This window comes from Squalius cephalus (genome assembly GCF_949319135.1).
Source record: "Squalius cephalus genome assembly, chromosome: 5".
In the NCBI taxonomy this organism is placed as follows: domain Eukaryota; kingdom Metazoa; phylum Chordata; class Actinopteri; order Cypriniformes; family Leuciscidae; genus Squalius; species Squalius cephalus.
The window spans coordinates 11,293,888-11,315,327 of NC_137126.1; the positions used below are offsets into that span (position 1 = coordinate 11,293,888).

General features: G+C 38.5%; 1 protein-coding gene across 3 annotated transcripts in view; it reads left to right on the forward strand.

Annotated features, from left to right (window-relative positions):
- Positions 1-21,440, forward strand: part of kcmf1 (potassium channel modulatory factor 1) — a 28,938-nt gene that overhangs the window by 2,688 nt on the left and 4,810 nt on the right. For all 3 annotated transcript variants that reach the window (XR_013821429.1, XM_079873235.1, XM_079873236.1), the window contains exons 2-4: positions 15,638-15,805; positions 15,974-16,113; positions 17,155-17,256. Coding sequence is in view for 2 of the 3 variants with exons in the window: in XM_079873235.1 (XP_079729361.1) it covers positions 15,638-15,805; positions 15,974-16,113; positions 17,155-17,256 (410 nt within the window). In the remaining variant the exon portion in view is untranslated. The remainder of the gene's footprint in view (positions 1-15,637; positions 15,806-15,973; positions 16,114-17,154; positions 17,257-21,440) is intronic.

The following is a 21,440-nucleotide window of genomic DNA, read 5'->3' on the forward strand; positions in this document are numbered from 1 at the left end:
AAAAAAAAAAAAATTTAATTTGTCTCTTTGTTCTGTTGTGTTGATTTGTGCTATTGCTTGCAAAACTTTTTTTTTTTTGTGATTATTGTATTACTGACTGTTCATTTGTCGTTAATAAAGTTTGGAGTTTTATGTTAGTTAAGCTGGTAGTTTTTGCTATGGAAATTACAAACAAGAATTGTGAAATTTCACTGATCTGTAAACTTTTGGCATCATAACAAGCTTATTTATCAGACAGGGTTTTTCTTGTCCTGCCAAAGATTTATTTTATCATTTAATGTGATAATATCTGCAGTAGCGGTACTCGCTGATAGCCGACTGCTTTGAAACGCTCCCGTGAGTGTATAAGCGCACTGTAAAGAGTGTCAAAGGTTTCTATTTACTAACGCGTTTTTGCAGCATTGCACAATGTAGCCAATCACAGACATATCTGTTGAGTGCATGAACACAATGACCAATCAGATGCGTTTAAGTTAGCCTAGTCAGAATCCGCTCAATACGGCAGAGTTTTTGTTCAGCGTGAGTTTTGCATCCTCGTGCACAAATCCTTTCATTAACAACAAATTAGAAATACGATGACAAAAAGAGATTCATATCAGAGCGTAGACCACTTATAACGGGACTTTTCACAAGAGCGCAGCTTTGTGTACATTGTGTTTGTTTTAGATGCCATCTGGGGTCATATTTGGCCTTGATAGTACATTGTTACTTTTATAATGGCAGCAACAGCAATGTGAAAAGACACAGATTTATTATATTTGTATATTACACAAAATAATAAAATAAACAAGAATTCTACAGTATTTACAGGAGGCGTGTGTCAGGTTATCATGACGCCAAACTCCCTCATGGAAGAAGAAAGCCGTCGTGTTTACAACTGTGACAACGAGCGCATATCAGGATCAACTGAACGCTGGACTTTCAAAAGCATGTGAAGTTTGCAGTGCCGTTGCAGTAAAGTTCTGCAGCAAGTGTTATTCTTGAATGAATCATTTATTAGATGCATGCCAGTCTGTTATCGTAGGGACATGAACTTTACATTTTCACGCCCCTAAACATGACGCAGTACAAAACGAACTGCCAGGTTGCTTTACATGTCAGTCAGACGGCCTCTGGGCGGTCCTTGGCCAATGAAGCTGCACTGGAGTCCAGACCTTCTGCCGTCTGTCTAGTGAGACTAAAACATGTGAGACTAGTGTAACATGTCTATGGAAACCACGACACCACTTACACTTGTTTGGTTTGTCAGATGCTTTTTTTCCCAAAGCTTTTTTTCCCAAAATACCTGATCTTTTATCGATTCTCGCATTCTCTGGGAATTGAACCTTGGCAACTCTGTGCTCTACAGGAACGCTGGGAGCTTTAGAAATGTAGCAACGTGGCACATTAATGCAGAATTTAATTTGATCAGAAAGAATTTAAAGTTGGAGCTGTCAATTTTGAGTTTTGATCATTGAATGTCTAAAGAGATGATGTCTTATGTGATTGATTTCACAAATAGCAAAATTTGGATTTGTGGGATGGGAGCCTGAGATAGTGGCAGATGAATCAAGAGGGTTGTTCTGTCTGTGCAGTGCAAAGTAAATGATAAACTAGTTAGGATCCATTACCCTGTCCCCACGCTCATCACAGTGCTTCAGCTTGGTCATGGCACCAGTGTCACAGGTTGAATTTTGCTCTGAGTGAGAACTGAACTTGCAACCTCTTTAATGGGAAATAAGCAAGTGAATGGAGAAAGGCCCTCAAGCTCACAGCCATGGTGCTGTTTTGATTCTCTCGGAAAACGTGTCCAATACAGTGCAGAAAGGTTCTTGACATTATTTTTGCACTGTTGTTAACCTTAGTTGACAGGTTTTGTGGTGCTTGATAGGGTAAGTTGCTGTGATGTATTTTAGGTGATTTAATGGCATCTAGATCAAATGTGATGTGGCAACAGGTGAGACAGAGCTGCTCACTGCACAGCCTCTGCCACACAACTCTGACATTATAACTAGAGTTCGACCGATTGATCGGTTTTGGCAGCAATCGGTTATCTTGCAAAAATCCATTTGATCGTTTTTGCGTCCATCGCTGGAGTGGCTGAGAAAGGTCCGCTGTCATTATACTGTGCGAGAGTGATAATGGAAAAACAGCAATACAGCCTATTATGATTATTTAAACTTTAAAAGGCGATTGCTTAATTAAATAAGTAAGTGAAGGAGTTAGGTTCAATGAGTGAAGGAGACGCGCTGAATGAAAATACAGTACACATTCACTCTCTGACAGCAAGTGCCGCTGATTTTTTTTCCCCAAACCAGTTCAGCGGAAATCCTGCCCTGCAGCCGATTCTAAAGATTTCATTGGTCATGTCAATCACTTTACTGATTGCCTACACCAAACACTGATCCCTAAACCTGCCCGACACTGTAACCTTAACCAATGAAACAAGCTGCAGGGCGGGATTTCCGCTGAACTGGTTTGGCGGGGGGAAATCACGCCAGAAATGCAGCCATTGCCCCGCTAACATCGTAAACAAAGCAGCGCGCTACTTTCTGTTTCTGAACAGTATTTCGTAGCCATTCCAATTTTTGTATTCGGTGTTAAGTATTTGGTGCTGCGATGTTCACTTAATAGGCTGTTTATTTTCAAACTTAAACATTTTTACACTTCAATCTGACCCACTCATGACTGGATTGCTTATGACATCATAAAAAGTGAAGCCACTCCTCCGCCATATTGGTATTTTCTCAAATTCTATTGAATTAATAGGAAATCATCTGATTTTAATGAGAAAACATTACCTAACGAGGCAGTGTTTTTTATATTTGAAGTCTCCCTGTACATTCTTACAATGCAAACATCCTAAACATTTAAATGGTTATTTGTTGATTGTCGGGAATTTCCCGTGCTTTTTAAGTTACGTTCATCTTCAATACAGTAGCGAATAGCAGCTGATGGATGAGACACCTCAGCATTTATAATACAAATGTTGCAATGATTCTTCTGAAATCTGAATACAGTTTTAGGCTTGCGCCTACAACATAATTCATCATGTACAGTTCGCTGTGGTTATGTAATTATGTTGTGTTGTATAAAACAGTTTTTATTCGCACAGGAACTTTAAATTATTCAAGTGTTTTCGTTAACAGCATGTATTTCGAAGCAGTAAAGATAAAGACTTAAACGTTGGCTAAATGAATAATTAGGTTAGCTCAACAATAGGCTATATACAAATAACATTTAATTGAATAATTATACTTGAATATACTGTCGCTCTGAGCAAGATGATGCATGGTAAAACTTTTTAAAATAATAAAGTGCAATTTAATAATAGTGTATTGTTGTCATAGTTATTTTATGTTTTGTTTTTTTCACTGTGACCCAGTTTCCTAGTGTGTTTGTTTAGTCATTCAGTTCACCTGCCGTCTCAGTTACGCATTATTTTCACATCTGCATAGTTGACGATTACAGCATTTCACTAGAATTGTAATGAGAGACGTGTTTGTAAACTTGTTTCCCTCAAAAGAAAAGCTCACGTGTTGCATCTCTTTCAAGTATAGTAATTAGGACAAAACTAATTATGAAAGTTTTATTGTGCATTTGTTTTACAATATGTGGCTATTACTGTCATAGGAATAATATTATAACATCATTATTATTATTCTGTAGTTTAATGTAGACTATGACACTATATTACAACTAAAAAGAGGTTTGAGTGCCATTTAAAGTTTAGGTACAAGTCAATGCACAGACTTTTTTTCTTTATTCAGTTTGCACACTGAATATGGGTTGGAGCTCTTAATTTTGAACTCTCAAAGTGCACTAGATTGATGAATTTAACTTAAAAAATTCTTCAGCCCAGAGTGGCTTCAACCCACCACAGTTTCACAAAATCCTGTGGGAAACACTGCTCTATACACCAGGGCCTGAATTTCGTTTTGGAATATATATTTTTAGACAGTTTTATTATTACATTTATCTCACCTAAATGTTTGCTCACTCATTGCGTTTTTACAATGGGGTAATTTTGTTGTTAAGAGTTTACACAACACAAGGAAGCTTGATTTCAATCTTTGATTTAAATTGAAAAAAGTAGCAAAAATTTATACAAAATAATAAAGATACAAATAAAGAGAAAAGCCAATTTGAGATACGAGAGAGAGAAGACGCAGCACCGCTGAATCACTCACACTGTTTGTGAAATTGCATCTCGCAGAAAGTTTTAAAACGATTGATTTGATTTAATAATCTGTGTGGATTAATTTACTCATACAATCTACATGCTAAAGTGAATCAGTGTTTGCGGGGGAATTTTCCGCATTATAAGTGGGGAGACCTGCGGAAATTATTAAAATTATGTAACGCACAATACCCGCAATCCCGTGCCGAAATTCGAGCCCTGTACACTGTTTTCTCCTGCATTCCTGGTCCGTTTTCATTAATGTTAGTGGTGTTTCTCCTCAGTATCTCCTGTGTGTTCTTATTAAAGATTATTCTAAACATTCATCATCTTCATGAGCTTCGTGACTACCATTACGTGACAGAAGAACGGACCATAACAGTGTTTATTTTGCTGCGTTTTCTTTTTATTTGTTTTTCTCCTCCGTCACCATGGACCTTCCCTCTGTACAGTTACTGTGTCTGGAGAAGGGAGACAGGTGTGTTTTACATCACCAGCCTGAGTGAGCGTTCCAAGGCACGCCTTCCAGCGGACGGTCCTAAAGAGGATTTTGCCGCATTCGTAGAGTGGGTGCTTGTGAATAACAACTCACCATTCACAATCGGCCCTGCGGAGGATGGCTTGTCACCAGCCCCACTCCAGCATCGGCAGAGGCCAGCTATCCACCACCAACAAGCGACTCGATGGAGATGTTGCATGTGCCCCCTGCAGACTGTGTAGATGGACTAGCCCGAACCAAGGAAGAGGCTGAAAGAAGTCATCGCCCCGAAGCCTGTACCACAACTAGCATATGACCAGGTGCGCGAGCCAGCAACACCGCAGATCGCAGAGGGTTAGTGGAGTTTGTCGGCTTGGAGGGAAGCCCCACCCACAACCTTGTCACGGTGGATGCGGTGGTGAAGCCCTCTGGTGGATATCTTGAGAAACTTAAGGACATTTTTGATGAGGATTTAATTGACTTTTTTGGAAAAAAATATTCCCAGTGCCCCTGTATCTCCAGTGTTTCCTGAGTCTCCAGCATTTCCTGTTTCCCTCCCTCCTCAGATGGACTATTTACGCCTTTCTGGGAGGGAACGTACTGTCATATTTATGCTTTATAGTGTTTTTTTCTCTGACCCAGTTTCCCAGTGTTTCTGATTAGTCATTTAGTTCACCTGGCGCCTCATTTAGTTAACTTGTTAGTCCCTGTGTATATATACCCTGTGTTTTCCTGCATTCCTGGTCTGTTCTTGTTAATGTTAGTGGTGTTTCTCCTCAGTATCTCCTATGTGCTCTTATTACAGATTATTCTAAGCATTCATCGTTTCCGTGAGCTTCGTGTCTACCATTATGTAACAATTGTATGTATTGTCGTATTTGATGTAAATTCGAATCAATTTCTTCTAATAATCCCAAATAAATGTTCATGCTTAATATTTCCTGCATAATTGCGTGCATAAAGAAAATCTTTACATGTGTTGGCAGTGTGCCATAGACACGCCTATCTTAACGATTTCTAAATATCGCTTGTCCTGCTCGAAAAGGTCATAAACATTACAGATAATGTTCATAGGATCAATTAATGATTAAAATATCCAGAAATCACTAGAACATTGTTGTACGTTTTGTTGACTTGTGTACTTACATTATCCCAAACGTTTCCAAGAGTGTTTAAATCCAAAGAAATCAGCAATTTTAACCAGGACACTGACCGTGTCCGTACGTCGCCTGTCAGTGATGTCATATCCGCATTTCCCTCAACTTTTGTAGAAACCATGGACTCCCCAAAGACAATTAAATATATTATGTTTTTTATTAGACAGGTGAGATACATTTGGATATCACTCAACAGAAAATTAATCATTGTTATATAGCTCAATAGGGTTAGTCTTCTGGTTTGCATCGCTTGTTTTCTTGATTTACCATTTGAGTCGGAAATGTTGAGAACCACTAGCATGCGTTATTGTTTGTTACTTTGATGTTGTCAATCATAAAAAGACATAGGCTAGAGATGCAAACTGAAACCCAAATCCTTAAAGACTAGTTGGAAAATGTAATGACACATCCATTCCACATTTTTTAGTTGAAGCAAATGGAGATCTTCCTCTTGTGGTTTAGTTTGAATGTGTTGTTTGGTTTGTTTGCAGGACTCTGCTGTGAATAGGCCGCAGAGGTCATTTGGCTGGTCATAAAGAGAAATGCTAGTTACAACTCACCAAACCTCAGTTTTAACCCAAAGATATGTGAGACCACAATATAAAACTAAAAATGTGGACAGTACTGAACATTGAAAATGTGTTAGGCTACATATTTCCTCTCAGTAACTAGGAGGCTATTTGATTTAATTTTACAAGCAAACATTTCATTATTTGAATCTGGAATTAATTCCTTGTGCTAATTCCTCCCAGCGGTACATTACCACGGCAGTTTCTGTGTGTAGATTATTGTCGGAAGCTTTTGTCTGCTTTGTGTTCGTCTCAGTTCTCATGTGGATTCTGAAAGACTTAAGGCTGCATCCTAATTCACATACTGTAATTGACTAATCAGTCTTAAAGAATATCTGCATTGGTTTCTGTGCCAATGACATTGCGTTGGTGGAGGGGTTTGCAATACAGATGTTGTCTTATTTGCAACATGACGATGTGTAGCTGCCGCACTGGACTACTGTGTCTTAAGGCACCGATGTACTCAGTAAAACGAAGTTCGAAATACGTGACCAGCGATATACTGTTAGTGAACATTTGATGCTGCCCACACTTCTGAGAGCAGTGTTTAGATGAATATGTAAATATCTCAATAACAAAATAAACGCACAATAAAATTAAGAAAACCATCTGATCATAACAACGTGGATATGTTTGCACCAGCTCTGCAATTTGGCATTCTAGTAAAGTCGTCACGTTTATTTGACATTACCGTAAACATGAAAAACTGTCAGTGTCTAATTTCATCAGAAGAACAACTTAATTTTCTACTATAAAGCAACTCTCCAGTGTGTTAATGTTTTCACTCGCGAACATCTGACCTCGACGGACTGAACAGTAGAAATTAACCAGAAATTAACTAGAAAAGAATTTCATGTGTGAAAGAAGGCAGAGCCTCTGCACACACCTACCTATTACATAATCGCCACGGACCAATGGTAGTACAAAGTTGTTTACCAGCCGTAGCTAACTTTTTCGCTAAGCTGTTTCATACTCCCTCAACGAACTCCAAACAAACTTAGTTTTGGCCTGATTTTGCTCAAAATCCAGCAATTCATTCTTTGATTTCGTTTGAAGTAGGGGTGTCGCAATATACCGGTATTGACGATAATCGTGATATTCAAAGCATGAAATATCGACATTGTGTTAATTTAGAGCAATACAATACCGGTATTGGCGATATTGGCGTTTTCTAGACGCAGCGCTCGTCCGCGCCCGCGCAGCTGGAGTGAAACACTCTGTCCACACCCGAAAAAAGTAAGCTGAGCTCGCCAGTATTAACAACATGCAGAGTTCTTCGGCTTCAAAGAAAACAGCACCTTAGAGGTGGTCGCACACCGGACGAGAAGCGCAGCGCGGTTCTATTCGGCGTCTGTCCGCGGCGCCCAGCAACGGCTCAGGAGTGTGTTCAAAATCTTTCCGCGACACAGAGCGCAGAAAAAAGTGTTCAGATCACAGACTCAGCAACTATTGTATTTAATTGTACAGTATAATCATAACATAGTACAGACATTATCTCAATTCCATAATGTCCTTAAACATAATGATATTGCTGGCCATAAACTGAGAAAGTGCGTGTCCGGTGTGCAATACCTCGAGTTGTCATAGACACGACGCGGCTATTATTTTACTAGTCATCATGGAATGGGAAACGTGACATTAACTGTTAACAGGGGGTTTCTGTGTTCATATATTTAATAAAGGGTGATTATTAAAATTAAGAACCCCGTTTTCTTTACTCATCTTATTTTTGTATTTGTATTTGCACTTGATTTTTTTATTCAAATCTGCTATCTGCATGACTTTATTGGCGCCAGTGCAACAACAGGTTTAAGAGCTTTTCAGTTCTTCAGGAAACCTTCAGACAGTGTTTGGCTTCAGTTTGAAACCAGATAAACTTCACATGCTTGTCTTCCTTCACAAAAATTTGCCATAGATTGAGTACGCAAGAAGTAAAAATGCATGTGCCTTGTGTTTATCAGTATCCTTATGTTTGTTGGGTAAAAAAGAAAAACTATATAACCCCCCCCCCCCCCCCATAGATTCTATAGATATCACGATATATCGATATCGTGAATTCTTTTGGCCACAATAACCGTGGTGTGAAAAATCTAACATCGTGACAGCCCTAGTTTGAAGTATATCGGGGCCTTTGAGGCAGAGGCAGAAATGTAAGAGGCTGGCATGCGTGGCTTTATTCTGTGCTGTCGTCTCCACTGGTTTCGAAAAGGATTTGTAAAAATTGCATTTCATGTGTGGTTTTTTTTAGGGCCCAACATGAACAACTTTCCCTTGGTCAAGTTTTACGCCAGCCCAACAGGAAGTCGGCTATTATGGGTTGTTTGGAGAACGCTTGCTCTGGTATTTTAAAAAGTCCTCCTAGGCAATTCTTTCAATTTCTACCAAACTCGGTCAGCATTAAGTCAAGACATTGAGGATGCTAAATTGCGGACGGATTTTTGATATCTCGAACGGTTTGGCCGTGGCGAGGAAACGAATTTATGGCGAGAAAAGATAAAAACGAAGTGTTATAACTTCTGCATAACTTCTGCATAACTGATCTTGATGAAACTTCAGCAGTGTGTTCGTGGTAAGAGGCCGATCACATGTATGTAACTATTGTGAGTCAAAGTTATAGCGCCACCAACTGGCAGCAGGAAGTGTCACTTTCTAAATGCTTTTGACAAAAGTGAGGGGGTTAATTTTATGTACAGTCACAAAAATCAGTACACATATTGGTCTCATCGAGCCGGACAATTTTCTAATTTACAGTAATTAGCTCCGAGCAACAGGAAGTCAGATATTTTGGTTTGAATGTGGATTTCTTTGCAAAATCAGCCTCTGAATTTTTACCCACTCCTCTTTAAGTGGTTTATTTTATTCCCACCAAACTTTTTCAACATGATGAAAATACATTAAAGATGCTAAATTGTAAACAGATAATAAATATTTCAAACGGTTTTGCTATGGCGAGGGATTAAAGTAATGTAAAAAAAGGAAACACTAAAAACCTCCTATCTTCTAAAAATGTAATTATACACCATTTATTTCTATATAAAATTATACAAATATCAGAACTAAACCCATTTTATTCTTTTTTTTTTTTCAATTTAATAATTGTTTAAGTTAAAAAACATCCAGAATATTTTTTTAGTCCAAAAAATAAATAAATTGTCATTCATAGTGCTATACTGCCCTCTTGTGTTCAAAGTCAGGTAGGCCTATTGCATCTATAAAAAAATATACTAGGTATGTGACGGTGAGGAATATAATTTACTAAATTATTAGAACTTTAGTATCTAAGATATCAATAATCCTTTCACAGGTCTAGCCTACATCTGCTGTGGGTCTACATTAGACACATAAAGTTTGAAGCAAATCGGGTAAAAATTAGTGTATTTCTTTTTTTTCTGTGCACACTTGCTAAATCTGATCGTATTTTGATTTTGATTTTAATCGGATATCCACAAAAATTGTATTTGGAATGACAGCCTGAATGAGGCTTTAGGAGTTGTGTGCGTAAGACTTGAATAGCTTGAGCATTGAGCTGTTGGATGGTTAGCATAAGTAGCATTGCATAAAAATATATATCTGCCTCATACAGTGATCTGAATCCCCATCGGATCGAAAGGAAGTTTCACTTGCTGGTGTCTGAAAGTGAGTTTTGAGATAAAATTTTAAATGTTGAGGTTATCTGGTGGCCTGATAATAATAACATGGGAACTGAGCAGCGGTGTTGACCCTATCCTGACTCAGGGAAACTCTGCCTCTGTTCATGACCACTCCTTAAACCCCAGTTGACCTGCTTTGGACCAAGGGCAAAACCCCCTGGCCGTTGGCCCAGAGGAAGCCCCGATCAAGCCCCAGAACTGACAGTGGAAACACGACTGGCCCTGGCACGCATTAGTATGTTCGGTTTTGACCCGACAGTGGAAACATGGCTAATGTGTATAGTAAAAGTATGCAAATTGGGATGCAACTCACTTGCAAACATGCAGTATGACATTACCTCATGAAACACTTAAGAGGCTTTTCCCTGTCAACACTGGAGACTAATCTAAATCTGGAGTTTAGTCTTTTACTGTCTCGCTCTTGGTTACAGAAATATTAATTGTTGCTTTGCCGTTTCTTCTGGGTCCACAGTCATTTTGAACATTGTGTTGATGATTTAAATAGAGATGTTCTTTTCATTTTGCTATAATTAATTGAAGTAGGTTCATGTCTGATGGAAATATTTGTTTAGCAGCAGTCTGGTTTCCTCTTCACTGCTGTTGATAATGGTCAGAACAAGACAGTGAGTTTTTCAGTGACTGATTATCTGAACCATGATCAGCTCTACAGCATTACGCTGATGTTGTTCCAGCTGTTTAAATCCTGAGGTTTAACAAGACCAACACTGGATCAGTTTTATCACCAAGTACATGGTAAATATCTGCTTTACTGTGTGCAGGACTGGATGATATACTTAAGTATCTTAATGTTTTTTTAACCTTTTGACTGACTTTTTTTTATATATAGCCTAGGTAAATACATATTCAATCAGAAAGAAACATTATTTCAACCAAACATCCATTGGCAAATAGATTGAGAATGTTTAAAGATATCGGTAAAATACAGCACAAATGTAAGAAAAATAATGTAAGGCATGCTTTTTATTAAAGGGGCCATGAACTGCATTTTTATTTATATATATATATATATATATATATATATATATATATATATATATATATAATTTAATATTCTTTGAGGCTGTTTTTTAATCCTGTTTTTGACCCTCTCTTTGAAACACTGTTTTGATAGGCATGCCACATTCAAGACTTGGAAATAAACGCCTACTGCTATGATTGGCTAATTACATTAATTTTTCAACTTTCCCACTATTACACTTGTGAAATTGGTTTGAAAACTTTGGATGTTGAAAAATATCTTGTTAGTTGATTTATTTGCCAACAATGTGAAACATTTATGCTTATTATTACATATGCTTTATAAATCTTGGTTGTGGCAAAGAGTTTAAGTACTTACCACAGTTATTGTTGACCAGGATGACTTGTGTATACAACTTGCATATACATTGTCATTTGGAGTGTTGTGTTTTAAATAAAATACGACTCGTTTCAATGTCTTATTGATGATAAAACAGAAGATGTCGCTCATTGAGGCTTTTATACAGGAATCGCAGCGAATTGTACTTCTATCAAACAATAACAAAAGCAGCGTTCTCTACGTGCTTTCTTCTGTATACGATAATCCAACGCATTAACCCCATAAATGCTTAATCAAAGGAAAGAACAGCAAATCACATTCAGTTTGACTGCGGCACTAGCACTACAGTATAAACACTCTGAACATATAACGATCTGTTTCAGACAAAGCAATTTAAAAACGTTGTTACTCACAGGGTTTTGCAATAATACTGTAAGATCCAATATAGTTGGCGGTAGGGCTGGGCGATATGGCCAAAAAAAAAATCACGATAATTTTTTTTATATCAGTCGATATCGATAATTATCACGATAAATGTCAAATCTTTATTTCTTTCAAGTTTAAAGGCAGATTTTTGCTCCTAAGTGAAAGTTCTAGAAACCAGAGCGTTAATTGTGGTTTTAAACTACTCTTTATTGTCAGAACATATCAGGACAAACACTTGCCAAACTGGTGAACATTTCACAAATCTGAGGTAGAACATTCAAACATTTGTCATTTTTCCTTAACAAAATAAATATCTTTATTGGACAATTAATTTCTTAGTTTCTGCATGTGTTAATTTTTATTTGGTAAAATGTAATATTCTGACTGTTTGAGTTTTATTAAACTTAACCATTGGTCATCCAGTATCATGCACTTAGATCACGATAACCACAGATGAAACCAGGCATAGCCTGTAGCACCTCACTATCATGGCAAAATGTAACTTTATGGTTTCTATGGTATTTGTATGAAAAGAAGTAGCCCAAATACATTATTAAATACTGTAATTATATTCCGTTAGCATTAGTCCTTTAATACATTGTCTACATAATATAATACAATTCAATATGTATATCCCACATTTCATGGTGCAGTTATTATTACTAGGCTAACGTTACAGTAAATCCATGGTAAATGATGGGAATTTGTAGACGGAAAAGCCTTCTGACTGTATCGTTGCGCACAGTGTTTCTCCTGTTTGTCAGCGCTGTTTCATCTGCCTTTAAACTGGTTTAAATCACGGAGGCGTGTGTTCTTCGCTGAATTCAAGCGCTTCTCACTGGATCTCGTGACGAGAGCAATCAGAGTAAACGCATCTGCTCTAGTGAGCTCGCGCCTATACTGTCTATAGCCGTTTCTCAATACCAAGTACGCAAAGTTCGGACTTGAGTCCTTGGTAGTTCGGACTTGACAAGTTCGACTCAGGAGAACGAACTCCCGAGGACGAGAGGACGCAAGTCCGATAATTCTGCAAATGGAACAGCGGCGTACTTGATAGTGTCACTCAGCTCGCTCTGGTTACTCCGGTTATCTCTTTATGTATATCTAGGCTACAAATAAAACAAAATATGTTAACCACCACTGCCTCTTTTCATTTTTATTTAAAAAAAAATCTTAAACATAATGGTTCAGGCAACGCAATTGATTATCTTCACTGCATATTTATAACAACACGAAATATAAAACACAATCCTGACTCTTTTTGTTTTCATTTTAAAAATATGATAAATAAAAAACATTATAATATTGATCATTAAAACTAACATTTAGCAAAAAGAGACAGGGTTGTGTCATTTTATTTTATTATATTATGTACATACAGTGAAGAGAATATAGGCAACATGTATAATAAAATATTTTATGTTTTAAATATATAAAATAAAATGACAACCTTTTTTTGTTAAATGTCAGTTTTAATGATCAATAATAGCCATTATAAAAGTATAAATAGCCTAAAAGGTATAAGAAGCTATACAATAATAAAGCAAATGATTCAGTCAAACATAAGTCCGCTCTCTAGGCTACAACGTTAAAGTTAAATAGACTAAATAAAGCTATGAAACTTCACTTTGCCCTCAGCTTAACGTTTTGCCAGGGAACAAATTATATATTAATGAGACAAAATAAATAAATAAATAAATAAATAAATCGTCCGTTAGATATACACAAGACAATTTATCTCATGTTAAACCACTAGAGACATCCGAGCCAGCGGCAAGTCAGCTGCACTAGCCGAGGAAAGGCTGTTCTCGGCGGGGTACATGAGCGCCGAGCGTCCGATTGCCTGGTTCTCACAACTCCGAAAACGTCAGATCAAATTTGCAAATAGGCGCTATCTTTATAAATAAACCAAAGATTTGAGCTTTAAACAACTACATTCTCGCCTGAAATACTCTTAAAACTACATTTCGTGACACAATTACAGCAGTATTTTTAAATTACGCGGGGTTTCTCCTCTGCTATTGACGCTTGCTGGTTGGTGTGAGATGCATTCTGGGATACCTGGCTGTCTCAAGTCCGCACAAGTCACCTCTCGATGCATCCTCGGTAAAAGGGGCGGATCAAGAACACATCCGGGGATTTGAACTGGACTTGGCTAGATGTGAACTTTGAATTGGAACAGTACTTGGGCAGCGACTGATGACGTTTCACAAGTCCACAAGAACACAAGTACAGACAAGAACGCATATTGAGAAACGGCTTATGGCTCGCGCTGCGGTTTGGACTTTGAGCTGAGCGGATAAATGGTCCGTGTGGCGCGCGGTTCAAATGAGTTTCGTTCCGCTTTTGGCGCATAAACATTATCGAACATTTATCGAACTCTTGATATCGTTTTATCGAGAAAAATTAGGCTGTATCGCGATAATTATCGTTATCGTTTTATCGCCCAGCCCTAGTTGGCGGCACTGCATCTTTTATTTTCAGTCTCTCTGAAAAGCCTGTGTCGAGCTCTGTCTTGTTTAAAAACGAATCTGCAGTAAAATGAATCGAACAAACAAACAGTGTCTAGTTCATCCACGCTTTCTTAATGTTGGGATTAGGGGTGTGACGGTTAGCATATAACCGTGAGACCGACGGTTATAGGTGCGACCTGTTTTTTTTTTCTCTACAAACGTTCGCTACTTACTGCACAGTATGTGCTTGCTGTGAGCTGTCACGTAACATTCATTAAACTTTCAAGCAGATTTTAGGTTGGTTAATATTAGCCGTCAATCAATCCCTTTCACTGCACTCTTTTATCAGAATGATATCTGTATATTTTTAGTTAATGATAGTAAGTTAAGCAATTTCTCATAGTTTTTTTTTCCTTTGTGTTTTATATAATGACCACTTATAATGATTTATCTCTCATCCAAACGCAACCAACCTGCAATTAATTGAAATGTTATTTTTTATTACTTGGTCTCCCTGAGCCGCGTATAATCTGCATCTCTAATCCACACATTTGAAGAATGAGAGCTTGATTAAACACAGGGAGAGTGCCAGTCACATGAAATACCAGGGCAAAGAATTAAGGATCATATACAGGTGCAGATGTATATTATGAAAATATTCGCGCAGTGGAATGCACGGGTAAGATGATGTAAAAATAGAATAGCCTTCTGGCTGTGCTGTCATGACTTCTTTGCTCACTTTCATCACTTTTGCTCTCATTCTCGTGCACTGACTCGTTCGCTAAACTGAACAGCCAATCAGAGTTCTCTCTCACCAACGGCCTGACGCCAATTCAACATGCTGAAAAAAAACCCCAGACGGCGTCCCGACTGGAACCAACGGTGCGGAAAAAAACTACGTCGGCCGGTGCTCAAAAACGGCCCGATGTTGCCCGACGGCAAACCGTCCGCTTGGTGTGTCCCTGGCTTTACCTTGACGTTTAAATCTACTAAGATATATTAAATATTAATGTCACTATTCACAATGTCATGATTTTCACAATGTTGGTAAATTAACAAAATATGTGTTAATATTGATAATAATCCTATTGTGGATTATTGCTCCCTCAAAGAGAGATGGTTAATATGTGCCATGTCCTTAAACATTTGTTTTGACAGTGTAAATTGAACTCTCTTAGTCTGCCGTCCAAATGTCGAACAATTCAGTGGTCAGAGCTGTGAGATAATTTCCTCCTGCTTTGCACAAGACAAAACACACACGGAGCTGTTTTGAATAAGTGTTCTGCGAGTCATGTGAAGTGCTGATGTTGTGTTTGTTTTATAATGGATTGAAGCTAACCAGGCGAATCCTGTGCTAAATGTGATCGGGGTCTTCAGAGGGTCTTCTGCTGTTGTTTTGAGTTAAATGCCTCTGTGTTCTCCCACAGGTGTGAGCTGTGATGCGTGTTTAAAAGGGAACTTCAGAGGGCGCCGATACAAGTGTTTAATTTGCTACGACTACGACCTTTGTGCATCTTGCTACGAAAGTGGAGCCACGACAACTAGACACACCACGGAGCACCCAATGCAGTGCATACTAACCAGGGTAGACTTTGGTAAGCAGTAATGTCAAATAACACCATGCTTTTTACTCTATCACATAATTGTTACCTTGTTCAATTAATGTTTAAAACATTACAGAATGTCAACACCATCCTAACTAAGTCTTGGTAATAAGTGATGCTGATTGAAATGTTTTTGACCTTTATCTGACCTTTCTACAGACTTGTATTATGGGGGGGAGGCATTCTCAGTAGAGCAGCCTCAGTCGTTTACTTGTCCTTACTGTGGTAAAATGGGCTACACGGAAACATCTCTACAGGAGCACGTGACCTCAGAGCATGCAGAGACCTCTACAGAGGTGGTGAGTACACATGCTGTCTTTGTTGAAATGTTTAGGTCATGTGACACCGTGTCCTAACTAAACGCGATGCAATAAGATTCCAGTGACAAGCAAATTTCCTGTCCACACTAGACGCGACGAGGCTAAAAGATTAAACAAAATCAATCACAATCACAGCCAATCAAACGAGCGTGTGGGCGGGCTCTCGCTGCAAGCGCACTGAAAATAGCAAACCATTTGTCTTGTTGTTGCCAGCCGTGACATTGCAAAAAAAAAAGGTGTCATGTATAGCTGTTGCGAGTCTGGTTTGGACATGGTGTGAAGCTGCTGTTATTCAATTTATTTACCGTTTTGTCCCATGATGACTGTTGTACAACATTTTCAAGCTTTCTCAAGACCTTTATTATCCATGGTTTGATAGCAAACACAAATCACCTGCAGGAATTCACACCAAAACTAACAAAACATGATGTGAATTTTCATCAACCACTGAGAGAAAACTTCACATTCCTGAACTAATCATTCATGTGCTTTTAATGCAAAATACAGCTAATCTGACAGATAGTTTTAAGTATCAGGCTCAACTATGTTTTGATGCTTTGTACCTCTATTTGCAATAAAGGTAATGCACATAGGCTATCTTTCTGTGCACGCGCTTCCGGGGTGTCAGTCAGCACGAGTAGCACATTGAAATCTTTTTATTGCCCCATATAACTCTGTTAAACATCAAGCACGTCCCACACTTTTTCTCATTCATGCATGTTCTTTTTGTAATAACAAAGTGCTTTGCTTATAAAGGAAATATGCAACATTTTTATTAATATAGCCTTTAATAAGAGTTTTTTTTTTAAATATATATATATATATATATATATATATATATATATATATATATATATACACAATAAACAGTTTGTTAATATGTATGATAGGCCTATTTAATAAATAAAAAATGTATCTATTCTTTTGTTTTTATGCATCAATGCAGAATCGTAATCAGCATCGTAAAAACGAAAATATTCCACAACTCTAATTTGTAAGGATTTTCTCTCTCTGTTTCAGATTTGCCCAATCTGTGCAGCTTTGCCTGGTGGCGACCCCAATCATGTGACAGATGACTTTGCTGCTCATCTCACACTTGAACACAGAGCACCTAGAGATTTAATATCCTTTTAATCTGAACCTGATATGTATATAAATAATGGACTTCATTCCTAAAACACTGTTTCATTTGTTCAGTCCATGTAATGACTGAGGGCTGTGGGTGAATATGTTCAAGTCGTAACCTTATGGCTATACTACAAATGTTTATCGACTGTGCGGTTGCATGATGTCAGTGTGGTTTCTTTGCATATTTGAGGAATGTAAAGGTTTTCACAAAACCTAAAATTCTGAATTATTTACTCACCCTCATGTCGTTCCAAATCTATATGACTTTACTGTTGTGGGTCACAGAAGATATTTCAAAGAATTGTTCTGGGCGTTCTTTTCCATTCAATTACAATGAATGGGGGAGGCTTTTAACTTTCAAAACAAATTTCAATGTCTGATTCATAAATGAAAAGGTCTTTTGAATTGGACCTTTTCACTGAAACATGTAACCAAATTTATTTATATATATAAAAAAAAAGCAGACTGAATAATTTGTTCACAAACTGGACTGATCCGCTTATCAAGTTCAATTCACCTGACTTGATCTGGTCGCAGCATAGATCTCACTGGCAGTAGAGTGGGTAGTGACTTGAATTTTGGTGTGAATTAAATGGGCCATTTCTAATTATTGGAGGGGACGTGTGCTCCTCAATGTCCATGGTGGTTACGGCCCTGACTTGGCTACTTCACCATATTACACATTTGCATAATGCCCGCCTGCTGGCTGCTTTAGCCCGTTCTCAAAAAACAGCTATGATTTTGCTGTCAAGGAGACAGTTTTTCTTCTGCAAGGGGGAAAAACATTGTATCGACTTCCAATACCGACGCCATAGTTACTATAGATGTAATACTGTGTATTCTAGGACACCCCAAAAATAAAATTATGAACTTTTCAATGAGCATAATATTGGTTCTTTAAAATTACAGTTTAAACTTCATTTTTGTATCCCCCCAAAGATATTCCATTCCGATCAACAGAGGGGTGGCACCAAAATAAAATATATTATGGGTGTTGAAGCAAAAGGGAATGCTACAGTTTTCTCCAGTCATGTAGCACCAATTAATTAAAAAAATTGCGCATTTCTTCTGAATAGACGGACACGTTTTATTAAAAGCGCATCTTGACAGCAGCGAATTATACATGTTTATGTTTGGAGGTTTGAAAATTAGTGTTTTATTATTTTTTAGGCTTTCGCCTCTTTACTACTCTGCATAGTAAATTGATAGTAACAGGAAATTATTGGGGGGCAAAAAGTTAATCGGACTCGAACCCATATAAACACCACAGCGTCTACGGCTGTCACTTTTGTGAAAAAATCCTGTTTGATTTTTGAGACAAAAGTGTTCATTGAATCGATTGTAAAATCGATTTTCCACGTCTAAAGACCATTACATTTTCAACGCCAAATATAGGCCAATCCACGGACAACTAACAGGCATTAGGACGAACGTAAAGAGGACGCTTGAGACACACAAGTCAGCAATATTTCTCATGATTTATTGGCGTGAAGTTTCGTGCACAATGACAAAAAGGATTGCAACATTCTCGAAAAACAATAAGCAGAGTGGACTGCCATAACATCAATGAAAAACATTACAGGCTTCAACATAGCTGTGTTTACGATTAGAAATGTCAAACAAATTTCGCCTACATAGGCGATTGTAATCCATTATAGACAAATTGTTCAAAAATGAAATTTTAAATGGACTTACTTGAGAACAGGCCATGTGTTTTTTTTTGTTTTTTTTTATACCGACACAGGCGTATAATGAAACGTGCAAATAAGGCTAGGCCTATTACAAATTATTGGACAGGAAAACAAGTCGATCAACATTATTGGGGTCCAGAGCAGAGTGTGTTTTTATTCACTATATGTCCAGCTGTTGAGAAGACGCGCACCAACCGCGCTGATGTTCCAGGGACACTTAGGTACTTCATTGCCAGCTGCGCAAGGTGGGGGTACTTCCAATCTTCCACCACAAAAGCGGGTCGCTGTCAGCTGGCAATGGTGGCTACTTTTCATAAGTCATCATCTCCTGTAAGAGGTTGCTTTCGACATCATTCGCTCTTTCGTAGCCCCTTGTGTAGATGTCTCCAAACAGATCCCCCATTGCTGTTAAGGCCGTCTTTCCCCTGCTTGATTCCGAGCTGCATGGCTCTACGGGTTCGTCATTGTCGCCAGACTGCAGTGCCAATTCCTCTCTAATGTTTGTGTGCACTTGTTGCTTCTGTTCCTCCGATAAATTAATTAAAAGATGAAACTGAGAATCCAAGTAAGCAGCTTTATTCAAAAGCATAAATGTCGCTTCCTTTTTGGCTCAAATCTGCCTTGATTTTAGTGGCCATTTCCCTCAAGCAAGACCTCTTGTCTGACTCTGACCTGATTTTTTTCAACTTGAGACAAAAGTACATGTTGCAAAGGCAGTACAGCTGAGGATGGCGACTTTAAAAGGTTTAAGTGTCTCTCATACCTGTTCAACCAGGCGCCACTCAGTTGTGGTCAGTTCTAGATTAGACTTTTTTTTTTTGTCAGATATCACGGCTGCCACTGCTGCTTGTTGCTCAGATGCCCTACAAATCATATCGTAGGTAGAGTTCCATCGTGTCACACAATCATTTATTAGCTTCTCTGGCTTTAGGTCTAGCATACGCTGCTTATCCTCCAAGAGGCTGCTGTCTGTAGTGGATCTGTGAAAATGAGAGGCAGTTTTTCTTAGCCTAGCTAGAGTTGTGTCTATGGCTCTGACATCTAACCCCTAGCGTACAGCCAGGTTGATTGTGTGGGCCAGACACGGTATGTTAACAGCACCCAGGTGCTGCTCCACTGCATTAACATAATTAAGTGCATTATCGGTAGTGACTGCAACAACTGAATCAGGCTGTATTGCGAAATCCCTCAATATGCCTGCGATGCACTTTGCAACATTCTCTGCTGCAGTGGTTCTCAACTCCAGTCCTCGGGACCCGCTGCTCTGCACATTTTGTATGTCTCCCTTATTTAACACACCTGAATCAAATCATCAGCTCGTTAAGAGAGACTCCATGAACTGAACTGAGTGTGTCAGATAAGAGAGACATACAAAATGTGCAGAGCAACGGGTCCCGAGGACTGGAGTTGAAAACCACTGCTCTGCTGTATGGCTACCTCTCAGCTGCTTCGTTTGCAGTACAAAATCGTGGAGTTCCCAAGTCTCTGAAATGACGTGTGCGGTCACTGTGATATATGCCTCTGTAGCGAGGGAACTCCATCCATCGGTAGACAGAGCAACGTTTTTGCCACTCAAAATCTGATGCATGTTTTCACGACTAGTGTCATAGATTTTCGCAATCTTCTTAGTTACTGTGGTTCGGCTATGTATAATGTATCACGGCTCAAGTTCATGAACAAAATTAATGAAACCTTCACCCTCCACTATGCTAATTGGCCTCATGCCTCGACAAATGAACTTTGCGAGCTTCGAGTTTATAGCCTTTTTCAGTGCTACAGGTAGAGGTGCAGATGGGGGAAAAAAGTTTGCCAGTCTTGGCTGTTTAGCAGGTGGCTGTACCAGGTCTAGGTCTTTGTATTCTTCTGGATGATGAAGCTGCGTATGCCCCCTCATAGTTGTAGTGCTGCTGTGATATGCGAACTCACGATCGCACAGTTTGCATACCACTCTGTCCTTCTTCATAGTTTGATCTACAGTCCAAAACCCGAAGTGCTTCCATATCGAACTCCTCAAGTTATTAGGGGTTATCACTCGTCCCTCATGTCGCACAGGTTGATCGCCGTTGTCCTCCATTTTTTTGGCAAAACACCAGCAGCGGTCGATTGAAACCGATTGAAACTATAGGCACGTAAAGTTGGTGGGAATTTTCTTTTTAGCTTTTGCAACGCTTACTGCACTTTTTGAATTCTTTATTTTCTTTTTCTGCTTGTTTGTGAGTTTTGTTACATCTATCTTTTTTATTTGTTTAATTCGTTTAAAATTAATAGTGGACATATTTGGTTAAAATCGATTCCCTATTTTCATTCTCGAAACTTGTGTTGGTTGGTCCGATCGATTGTGCAATCGATTTTCGACTGTTAAGTGACAGCCCTAATTGTGTCTGTGTCTATGTCTATGCATTATGACTATATTTGTTGAATCAGCGTGAGATGTGATGATCTTCTGCATCGGGTGTGTGGTGACGCATTCTCAACCAGTTGCTCCTT